Genomic DNA, 12,463 nt, shown 5'->3' on the forward strand with positions numbered 1-12,463 from the left:
ACTAATATGTGACGCCTGTAAATAAAAGCGGTCCTTTTATGACCTTGTTAAAAATCAATATGACAGTGCAACTGATAATTGGTGACCTAGTTTTTGACCCCAGATAACCCATTTTCAAACTTGACCTAGATTTAATCAAGGCAATCACGCTGACCAAATTTTATGAAGATGAATTAAACATACAGCCTCTATGGCATACACAAGCTCAAAGTTGACAGTAGACAGACAGTGACAGACGACGGACACCGGACATCGAGCCATCACAATCACTCACCGGAGCAAAAGTTAACAGAATGTACAACTTTTCAAAATTAAAGCCTTATGATGAAACTTGGCCTTGATGTTCCTCATGCTGATTTACTAGCTAAATAAAATTAAAAGGACGGCAACTTTACGCTGAAGCTAATCATCATGCGTTTCGTGTATTGACAATGTACGCATTAAATTAGCAACCTCAATTACATATACAGTAAGTGACAAAATTACTAAAATGATCGGATTCTAAATTTAAGAACTTTCTGTAGCCGAATTAAAATTCTAAATTTCATTTCTATCAATCTATCTTTTATCTGAACCAATCAGACGCGTTTGACTTAAATCATTTAAATTCGCTAGCATGAAGTTTCGCGCGCATTTTCAGTTTAAAAAGTTTTTTTTTTTTTTTTTTTTTTTTTTTTCATAAAGCGCCAGCATCGCATGTGTCACTAATATGTGCCGCCTGTAAATAAAAGTGGTCCTTTTATGACCTTGTTTAAAATCAATATGACAGTGCAACTGATAATTGGTGACCTAGTTTTTGACCCTTAGGATAATCCATTTTCGAACTTGATCTAGATTTTATCAAGACAATCATGCTGACCAAATTTTATGGAGATCAATTAAAAATACAGCTTCTATGGCATACACAAGCTCAATGTTGACAGACAGACAGACAGACAATGACAGACGCCGGACGCCGGACATCGAGCCATCACAATGACTCACCTGAGCAAAAGTTAACAGAATGTACACTATCAAAATTAAAGCCTTATGAAAATATTTATCAAAACAATACTTGGCAAGTTCATACGTATGTGTATCCGATGGAACAGTGACTGCATATTATTTCAAAAGAGGACAACCCAACGTAGATATTGTAAAAAAATTCAATATAACATTAAAATTATGAACACAGAGCTCTCTTATGAAAACAGAACTATCTACTTGGCGACTTTACTCCCCCTTCACGACAAAGCTGTCTCTCATAATAAAAAAGTGAATATTTTTACTCTCAAAACCCTTTTTTTGTATTTTTTATTCCAAATGCAAATTTTTTACTTTACAGCTATGTACGCCTCCTCGGTTTGCTTCTTATATTGGTTAAAATGCAATATTTGACAATGAAAGAGCTTTCATGACGAAACGGCCAAATTCACTGCTAAATCAGTTTGCAGAAGAATAAATTAGCAAACTTTAAGTTCTCTGTAAAGTTAAGTCATATCTACATCGCCTACCATTCCCCGATTTTTGATATTCGATACAATGCTTGTAAAAATGCCAAAAAAAAAAAAGATATGATGACACTCATCTTTGTTGACGTTCTTATCGCGACATGCACTAGCTCGGATATTGTGACAGAGTGATTTACCGTATACTTCGGAAAGAGGTAGCTCTGTTGGTTACCAGGCGTGTCTTAAATGTTCGGCTAGGTACATACTGGAGAAACTGCAGGCATGGTTAAAATCATTTTTTAAACATATTTTTTGTGTACTAACATTTCAGATCATACCTAAACACCCTACACTAGTCTATTTGGAAAATGCTTTTGAAAATAGGATGCATATTGTAGTTAGGGTCACTGTCAATAGCGGTACAAAACTTGCACAGATGCGCGGTTTTGTCTAAGCGTCGCATATAAATCAGCATAGTTTACACCTGTTTCACTGTGTTTAGGGGAATGATCAACTGTGGATGCTATGACGACAAGAACTACAGTTTTGCATTTTGTGTATATTATCGTTGTTTTCCACCATATTATTGAATTTCGGGATAAACTTTATTAGATCTATATTAACTCGTCTTAAAACATTGATGTGTGTGTGTGTATGTGCATGCGTGCGTACGTGGGCGCGTGCGTGCACATGTAGAGTAATCGTCTTTGTAACTGTAAACACACATTCTTCGTATATTTAATATACAGGTTAACTAGCAATACTATTCATGATGAAAAATAATTTCATTGTCATTAATTTTCAAGTGAACATTATCTCATTTTCCTAAAAAAATAAATCTGTTAACTTGTTGTTTCATGGGAAATACAAGACGAATTTGCCGGTGGTAGATGTACGGGCCCTAATGGTCAAGACTGTATGTTAGACAGCAATGCAGAATGTGTGCACGGCTTGTGTCACTGCAAATATGGTACAAGTTTGATAGAACAAGCATGTAAAAGGTAGGACTCAAAACTGAATAGTTATGCGTTACTTTTAAGGATTTGAGCCTGGTGTATTTTAGACTTTGTTTGATTCAATGATATGTGTAAAAGCAAATAATTAATTGAGGTACTTGATGGATATCTTGGAATACAAGAAACACATAGAAACTGTTCTGTTTTGTCAACAAAGGTACTGTATATGTGTTTAGAATATCCCCTGATTATGATTATTTTAAATGATGCGAGAATACTAGTAGTATTTTGAGGAAATATGATTTCAGCTTTGGACGCAGTCTGGATCTTAAATACTTTAGAACTTTTTGCTTTGTTACAGATGAGACATACATGGTAAGATGTGATGTTAGTGACGGGAACGTTTGTATTTGGCACGAATGTGATGCTGGAATATATTTGCGTATTGCAAGAAAGGTTACTGCGTCGGTGGTGTATGTAACTAGGTTGGGCATTTTTGTCATTGTTTTAATTCATACTTTTAAGACACGAATTATTGCTCATTTCTTCATTGCTGAAGTTTGCATGTAATAATTTATACGCGTTAAACCTACTAATATTTGGTCTGAAATGATATGTTTGTGCCAATAAATAAGGACATGAACAATATGCATTATTTACTATGATGGAACAGAAGCGGCATGTAACATAACGTAGGAGAAATATTTTTCTTACGGAAACTAGTTCGTAATATTCAAATTGTTCAAGACACCTTTATGGTTCAACAGTTTAATCAAATGACAGCCCTTCGCATCTTCGATGTATTGAAAGACAATTGAAGAAATATCTATTAATTTTACTTCACTTCTTCGGCATATTCGACAGAATGATGAAATATATTATGAACAATGAGACCCAAAGAATTTTGCAGAATAAATTGTACAAGCCTATGGAAAATATAATTATTTATTCAACGTCATTAGTAAAGATCTGCGACCCATTTTGACACACGTGTGTAGTGCATAATAACTATAGCAATTATAGTGAATGCAATGATACTGTTTTAATGATTTATTTTGCTTATTTTGGTTTAAAAATGTGATCCCTTACAAAAATGATAAGTTTGCGGCAAATTTGCCGCAAAGTTGCGATAAATTTGCCGCAAGTATTTTAGTTCACCAGAACAGAGTAATAAATGTTTGCAGGAGTTTGCCGGTAGCGGCGATCTTTTGGCAAACGGTTCAGTGACTTTGCTGCAAACTCACCACAGACTTTACTGAATGAAGAGTTTGCCATAACATCGCCAGAAACTTTATCATATGATTTTGTTCACCAAAACGTCACCAGAATCTTTTATCTATATTTTCGTCTTCAAAACATTCGCCATAATCTTTTATCTGACCAGATGTGAAAATTCGCCATAGGATTGCCAGAACAGTATCACATGACTTCTTTGTTTTTATTGGCTGCGTAGAGTGTGGCTCCATTTTCAAACTGGCAAACAGCAGTTGAACAACGATGTATTATCATGGATATTTTTTGTATCCATACTTAACAAAAAACTTTACAAAAAGATGGTTAAATCACGGAAGTCTATTATGTTTAATTCTGTGGATGAATGTTGCAATGTAAGGTTAGTTTTCACATTATTACACAGCAAAAAACTGAATGATTTTTAACAGTCAGCTTTTGTTTAGTTTACACGTTTGCTACCTGAATACCACCAGATACAACAGATTGCAATAATTTAGTGAAGAAGACATTTGCACACTGAGGAAATTTTTGCAAATCAGTTATCAGCTTTCATAACCTTTAAAATATTTAAAGAGTTTCAAACCCATGTAAGCATAAAACATAAGACATACTTTATCATACTGATATCGTACATTTGTATTTCTGTCTGTATAATTATTTAGAAAAGATAAATCATTATTATGTTTTCTCTTCATTTCATTTAGGCCAAACATAAATTATTTATTATCTCACTTAAATTCGTACCAGAAATAAACAAGCAAGAATGTATAGGATTGGTACAAACAGGTAGATGTATTTATTCCATTTTCGCACATTCAAAAATCACACATGAATAATGGTTCAACAAAACAACAAAAATTGCCATAATGAAACGTTGGCTGCACTGTCTCTTAACATATAAGAAAAGAAAAAAAAATAGCACGTAAACATTAATGGTATCACGTGAATAGTCCCGAACCACTATTCCCACTCACTATGTAGTATATAAATCACAACCACACTTTGCATGTCTCCCGTCTTTCGTACCCGAACATACTTCAATTCCCATGGCAACAGAAAATCACCATTACTGAAACAGATAAATTCATATAGAAATATATACATAACATGTGAAATATATTCGATCAAATTATATAAAACTTTTTATTTATTTAAAAAGTTTATGTGCGACATCTACCTGTTCAGACCGTCGAATGAAAAACATTTTATAAATCCATAAAGCACGAAAACTTCGTGAATACACTTGACTGACCACTATCACGGTGGTCAGTCTAACATATCTCGGTACGGCATACGACCGTCAATAAATATATTTATGTTTTCTCTTCATTTCATTTAGGCCAAACATAAATTATTTATTATCTCACTTAAATTCGTACCAGAAATAAACAAGCAAGAATGTATAGGATTGGTACAAACAGGTAGATGTATTTATCGACAGAAAAAGAACGGGCCAATTGTTTAAGTTGATTATGCCTTAGCTTAAGAAATTTAAAACAACGAAAATATATTGTCATTGTAAATAATGTAAACAATATTTTTCTTCTACAAAGGTCAAAATAATTACAATAACATACAAATATATTTTAAAATAGTTATTCATAGCAAAATACTCATACTTTTGAGCAAAGAAAAACAAGTTTATACAAAACGCTAAATCCCCAAATTTAAGGAAATAGACCTTTTAATATCGCCGAGTACACGCACGTAATGATCTTTGGCATTGTCTGATCGCCATCTAATGTGATTTTTAAACAAACGGTCATTGACACCAACAACTGCAGCTTTTGTTACTCTACCGGTTCTAAAGGAATGAAGGCCGAAGTTTTTAGCGCCTAAACCTAACATGGTAAGCTTCTCCGTAAAACCTCTTTAGCTCTAGTATAGCTCTAGTGTAAAACGTGCTTGTTCTCATTCTTGATATACTTGACCTTTCGAAAAATAATCTACACTGGACACGTAAAATTCCCAGTTCTTGCGATAACAACAGTTTGAATTTCATTAACAGATCAGTTTTACTTGAAATAATAGTCACTTTGACCTGTTTTTCGTCAAATTTCAAATCGCAACCTCCAAGTCTAACAAGTTATCGAAGAGTAAAAATCCTACGAAACTCAAGAGGCACATAACTGTGAATCTAGCATCTATCAAGTCCGACGTAAAGCCAAAACGTGTTACATATTGTAAACCCGATACAGAAACTTACTGTTTCTCTCATTATACATCTCTTGCCATATGAACCATGAACCAGTTAAGACTTACATGGATCAGAAAACCCAGCAATTAGATGTACAAAGGTAAACCCCTAAATAACTGCATTGACCTAAGATCTTTTTGTGAACAATGCAACAGAAATACCAGAAGCTTGGTAAAGAACTTAATTTATAAATTTTACACCAATTAAACCTTTTGAAATAACAAGTGTACTGTTTATAAATGTCAGCTTTAGATGTTCTCACTAACTATTTAATATCTTTGCCGAGTCCTACCAGATCTGTATGAGTTATCAATAAAACTATCTCTTGCCAGATACCAACACGAAAAACGTCTGTCAAATGTATACAATAAGAAAACATCTTTAAGAAAACACATTTACAGATAATTAAACTTAATTCCTGTTTAACACAGGACTTCGCCCTACATAACTGTGATGTAGGCGGCCTCATTCAATGAATTATAAATGTGAAAGATTTTTAATTCCTGTATAACACAGGACTTCGCCCTACATAACTGTGATGTAGGCGGCATCATTTCAATGATTTATAAATGTGAAAAAAAAAAATTCCTGTATAACACAGGACTTCGCCCTACATAACTGTGATGTAGGCGGCATCATTCAATGAATTATAAATGTGAAAGATTTTTAATTCCGGTATAACACAGGACTTCGCCCTACATAACTGATGTAGGCGACCTCATTCAATGATTTATAAATGTGAAAAAAAAAAATAATTCCTGTATAACACAGAACTTCGCCCTATATAACTGTGAAGTAGACGGCATCATTCAATGAATTATAAATGTGAAATTTTTTAGAATTCCTATATAACACAGGATTTCGCCCTACATAACTGATGCAGGCGGCATCATTCAATGAAGTATAAATGTGAATTTTTTAAGAATTCCTATATAACACAGGACTTCGCCCTACATAACTGATGCAGGCGGCATCATTCAATAAATTATAAATGTGAATTTTTTAAGAATTCCTATATAACACAGGACTTCGCCCTACATAACTGATGTAGGCGGCCTCATTCAATGATTTATAAATGTGAAAAAAAAAAATAATTCCTGTATAACACAGAACTTCGCCCTACATAACTGTGATGTAGACGGCATCATTCAATGAATTATAAATGTGAAATTTTTTAGAATTCCTATATAACACAGGATTTCGCCCTACATAACTGATGCAGGCGGCATCATTCAATGAATTATAAATGTGAATTTTTTAAGAATTCCTGTATAACACAGGACTTCGCCCTACATAACCGTGATGTAGGCGGCATCATTCAATATATTACTAGAACAGCAACGAATTCGTTTCGATGGCACCTATGTTAAAAACTAGACATCTCCTGCACAATTTTGAAACACGTTCCAAATCAGAATAAAACAAATAACTAGTTCTACATGTATAGTTTGGTTTGTAAAAAAAACTAAAACAGTGTATCTGAAAAGTCAGATTTGATTTCCTACATTGACGTCTCAATCTCGTACATGTATTTTACATTTATTTTTAGAAAATGAATCTATTTTTATGTTTCCATCAAAGGGACTATCTCAAAATGTGTTTTACCTGTCAAAATTGACAGCTATGAATATTACGAATTATGAAAATATAAGTAAATATAAGCGCTAAAGAGAACAGAAAATAACAGGAATTTTGAAATAAACGTATTCAAAGTATCGAAAATGAAGACAATAATTTTCTAAAGCAGCAAATATTTATATGTTTATTTATTTATTTAAATGTGTGTTTATATAGGCTAAAGTTAAATTTTCACAGACAAAATTTTATTATCAAAACGTCTTGATCCAAAGACTGACTGGCTGCCTCTGACGAAAATGTCTCGTTGTTTTCTTAAATTCCAAATTTTTACGACAAAAATCTTGTTCTCAGCATTGTGCTTAAAGAAAACTGGACCAAAAGGAATAGCTGGGTCATTTTGGCAGGGACTATAGTAGAACAATAGTACTTATTGTCCACACAGAAACCTAGAAAATTTTTGATAGGATAGATATACATCAATATGATAGTACCCATTTGAATATAAAACTGAACTGTCTCTACGGAAATATTCGGAAACTACTTTCCAATCCTTGAAAGATATATTTTCATTACAAATATACTTATTTACAATTCTAAAGTATACTATAAGCCGCCCTTTCCTAGACTGTTACCTAACACGCTAAATGGTACAAAAGTGTTTGAACAATATAACCACAACTGAACATTTCGGATATTGATTGCTTTACAAAATCCAAATTTTTAAGTGTAGACTAGTTAACAGAACGCAGAGGAGTATTGAAAAAAGGAATCTTGTAGCCTTCAGTCAAAACATCAATTATTTCATTGTAAGCCCCTATTTTTATTCCAGTACTGTAAGTGCTGTTTAAGACTACCTTTGACATTAATACTATTGTCAGAAATTTTTTCTTGAAAGCCAATTTCGTGAACTTCAAAGAAAGTATCGCACTCAAAATACTGAAAATAAAACTTATCATTTATTTGCGTTTGCTGCACCGATTCCTCTTCCAATAGACTTTGTGTTAGACTGGTTGTACGTGTTGGTGAAGTTGGCCCATAAGCAATCTTTTCGGAATGGCCTGTTTTCCGGCATGCGAAGTGGATGTCTATACCCGAGTCTCGTCTTTTCCTATGAAAATCAGTCAAACACTGTAAAGGATCCACCTTTGGTCCATCTTGGCAATCTTGGGTCCATGACACCAGAACGCATGAAATTAAAAGAATTTTTAGCATTACTGACATGAGAAGTTTTAAGCTTTTTAGTAGCCTTAATTTCAGCAGATTTTAGTTTCTTTTCGTCTTCACTATCATCACCAAGTGAAGGGGTCCCGTATTCGCGAACCGTGGCCCAGCCCCCAGGGGAATTTTCTGCGATCTTAATGAGTTTATTTCTATACTGCAATTTCTTTTTTTTTTTTAAGCAAATTCTTAGCGAGAAATTTAACATGTGCTGAATCCTCGGAATGAACAATAATTTATTCAACAAAGTTAAAAACGTCGCTGTTAAATACAAACTGCTGCCTGTGTGATTCAACCTTAAACTTAAGTACTTTATCTTTCACTTTGGTGTTGCTCGAACTGCCTGCACCGACAGAAAACTGTTTCTTTAAATCACTAATTTGACAGTCAAAGTAACATCTAAAAAGTCCTAAAGCTTCGAAAACATTTCCTTCACAATCCCCTGAGGGCTTACCTGTAATAGGGCCACGTGCGCCTCCTTCAAGTTGACCGAAATGCCCTCGAGTGTCACCATGTGGTCCCCTTTCTTGCAAAAATTGCTGACTGCTTGAAGAACTTTGAAAAAACGGCTGTCGTCCTAAACTGCTCTCGCCTGATGAGTCTTGTTGAACAATTTGAGACAATGAACTAGGAGTGTTGTCTATTTTGTGCGCGGAAAAAGAATTGTCGATTTCCCTTGACATAATGGTAGAAGAGAAAAGTTTATGTGCGACATCTACCTGTTCAGACCGTCGAATGAAAAACATTTTATAAATCCATAAAGCACGAAAACTTCGTGAATACACTTGACTGACCACTATCACGGTGGTCAGTCTAACATATCTCGGTACGGCATACGACCGTCAATAAATATATTCAGCAGATGATATTTTTTGCCAATTTAAGAGACAAATATGCCTTTCCTTGAAAATATATTGCTGAACTAGGAATAATGTATTACATTATATCAATTTATGACCCTGGCTGAACCCAGATCCAGTGCCTGTTACTTTAGCGCCAAAAGTTTGCAGCAAATTTGTGGCAAACAAATTTGCATAATTGTTTGCAGCAAAGTCACCGCAAACTATACTCAAGAAAGTGTGCACTCAGGTTTTCGTCAACTGAAGTAGATTATGTTGTCCGACGTTGATTATTTTGTCTAAAAGTATGTCAAGTTTGGTACCAAAATTTAGTGCGGTTTATGGCAAATTTGATGTGTTTCGATCATTTCCAAATTTTGACATTTATTGGGATTCTTGGCTATTCAAAGCTAACAGGGGTCAAAAACGGAAGTTGTAAATCTCTTTCTTGTTAGATGATAAAAAAGCTGCCTGTTCCTCAAACATTATTTTGTTTAAATATCATGTGTGAACACCTCTGCTATTTATTCAAGCATTGATATGGCAACGCTTAGACCTAACGTAACAGTAGAATGACGTCACGAGGATTTTTTCCCATTCTTGAGTAGCGGTTGTCACCCGAGTTTTGCTGAATCTAATGCACAACTTGACCAGTTTAGTGAAATGGCTGGTGCAAAAGAATTATGACATTACTTTGGCACCCAAACGTTCTGTTGACGTAAGTAACGTTGTCACCCCGTTGAAGCATTGTTAAGCTTCAATTCGCCGAGTTTCACTTAGTCGTGGCATTTTATATTCAGCATAGATTTGAAATCTAATGGTATAAGAAAACTGACAAAACACGTTTTTGTAGACATGTACATTTTCTATGGACAGCACGTGCAAATCGTGCAAATGTCTACTATCGCTAGTTATCTTGACACCCCCCAGTTTTTATGGTAAAATTGAAGGAAAATCAATAGTACATGCTTCGAGCAAAGTATATTGCAAATTGTAGACGGTTACCTCTTTTAGAACTAAGAATATTCAAATTTAAAAAGTGCACACTTTGTTTTGCGTTTGAGTATAATTTGCATAAATAGTTTGCCAAAAGCTCGCCAGAACTTTGCCATTATTTAAATTGAACTTAAAAGTAATGTTTTCTTTGTCAACGGTCTAAGCTTCTGTGGCAATACACGGCTTTATTTCAGTTTGGTATTTGGAAACAGCAACATGAATATACTATTACAGTGAATTTACATTTCTCTTTAAAAATGTTTAAACAGTTAATTCTCCATAATCAGTATATATATTGTAGCAAAGTATACTGATATACAAAGAAATTTTTCACTCAGTTAGACACAAATGAAGTTATTGGAATGATAGGAGGGGTGTTCCGAAAGTAATGCAACTAGGTCTGTATTTTGCAAATTATGTTCATTTAGTTCAAAATTCCAGTTCATTTTGATTTAAATAATTTTTTGTCTCCTCTTTAGCAGCTACTCAGTACCTCAGCTCAAAAGGGGGCATTTTGATAATGTATTACCAGTGAATGTCCTCTTGATGAAATATAACTATTACATTCCTCAACAAGTTTGAAAGAGGACCACCCAAGGAACATCAAGGCCAAGTTTTATCAACTTCCATCCAATGGTTTCAGAGGAGGTGTTGTTTGAAGAAAAACGTGGACGGACGCCGGATGGTGATCAAAATATCTCACCCTGAGCTCTTTGTGCTAAGATGAGCTAAAAATTATTGTGAATATATTTGAAGCAATTTTTTTTCATATCAAAAACAAAATATAAACCTGTTTCATGTGATTTCTTGTTTAATTTTGAAATTATTCATACATGAAAACTGAGTAAAAAAACTAGAAGATGCTTTTGTAAAAAAGCGCATGTCTCCCCCAATGCAAAGTCGTATAGGCAAGAAGTCAATAGGGGTCAGGAGCGAAAGTCAAAGAGACACTGATGGCTGGCTGCAATAGGGATCGTCTACTTGGCATGTCCAGTCATCCCGCTAAGTTTCAACACTCTTGGCCTAGTGGTTCTCAAGTCACTGTTCAGGCTCCTGTGACTTGACCTTTGATCAAGTGACCCCAAAATAAATAGGGGTCATCTACTCTGCATGTCCAATCATCCTATCAAGTTTCAACATTCTAGGTCAAGTGGTTCTCAAGTTATTTTCCGGAAATGATTTTACATGACCAGGCCCTTGTGACCTTGACCTTTAATAGACTGACCCAAAAATCAATAGGGGTAATCTACTCTGCATGTTCAATCATCCTATGAAGTTTCAACATTCTGGGTCAAGTGGTTCTCAAGTTATTGATCGGAAATTGTTTTCTATGTTCAGGCTCCTGTGACCTTGACCTTGACCTTTAACAGAGTGACCCCAAAATCGATAGGAGTCATCTACTCTGCATGTTCAATCATCCTATGAAGTTTCGACATTCTGGTTCAAGAGGTTCTCAAGTTATTGATCGGAAATTGTTATCAATGTTCAGGCCCGTGTGACCTTGACCTTTAACGGAGTGACCCCAAAAACAATAGTGGTTTACTCTAAATGACCAATCAACCTATGAAGTTTCAACATTCTCGGTCGAGTGGTTCTCAAGTTACTGACCGGAAACGGTTTTCCATGTTCAGGCCCCTGTGACCTTGACCTTTAATAGACTGACCCCAAAATAAATCGGGGTCATTTACTTTGCATGTCCAATTATCCTATGCAGTTTTAACATTCTGGGTCAAGTGGTTCTCAAGTTACTGATTTGAAACGGTTTTCCATGTTCAGGCCTCTATGGCATTGACCTTTAACAGAGTGACCCCAAAATCAACAGGGATCATCTACTCTGCATGACCAATCATCCTATTAAGTTTCAACATTCTGGGTTAAGTGGTTCTCAAGTTACTGTCCGGAAATGGTTTTCAATGTTCAGGCCCCTGTGACCTTGACCTTTAACAGTGACCCCAAAATCAATAGGGGTCATCTACTTTGCATGTACAATCATCTTGTGACGTTTCAACATTCTGG

At 34.8% G+C, this 12,463-nt stretch overlaps 1 protein-coding gene across 1 annotated transcript in view; it reads left to right on the plus strand.

The window, feature by feature from the left end:
* LOC123525311 (uncharacterized) overlaps positions 1 to 12,463 on the plus strand; it is a 54,971-nt gene that overhangs the window by 24,554 nt on the left and 17,954 nt on the right. The window contains exon 10 of the mRNA XM_053539619.1: positions 2,302 to 2,431. Within this exon, the coding sequence (XP_053395594.1) occupies positions 2,302 to 2,431 (130 nt within the window). The remainder of the gene's footprint in view (positions 1 to 2,301; positions 2,432 to 12,463) is intronic.

The sequence above is a fragment of the Mercenaria mercenaria genome, chromosome 3, assembly GCF_021730395.1.
Source record: "Mercenaria mercenaria strain notata chromosome 3, MADL_Memer_1, whole genome shotgun sequence".
NCBI lineage: Eukaryota > Metazoa > Mollusca > Bivalvia > Venerida > Veneridae > Mercenaria > Mercenaria mercenaria.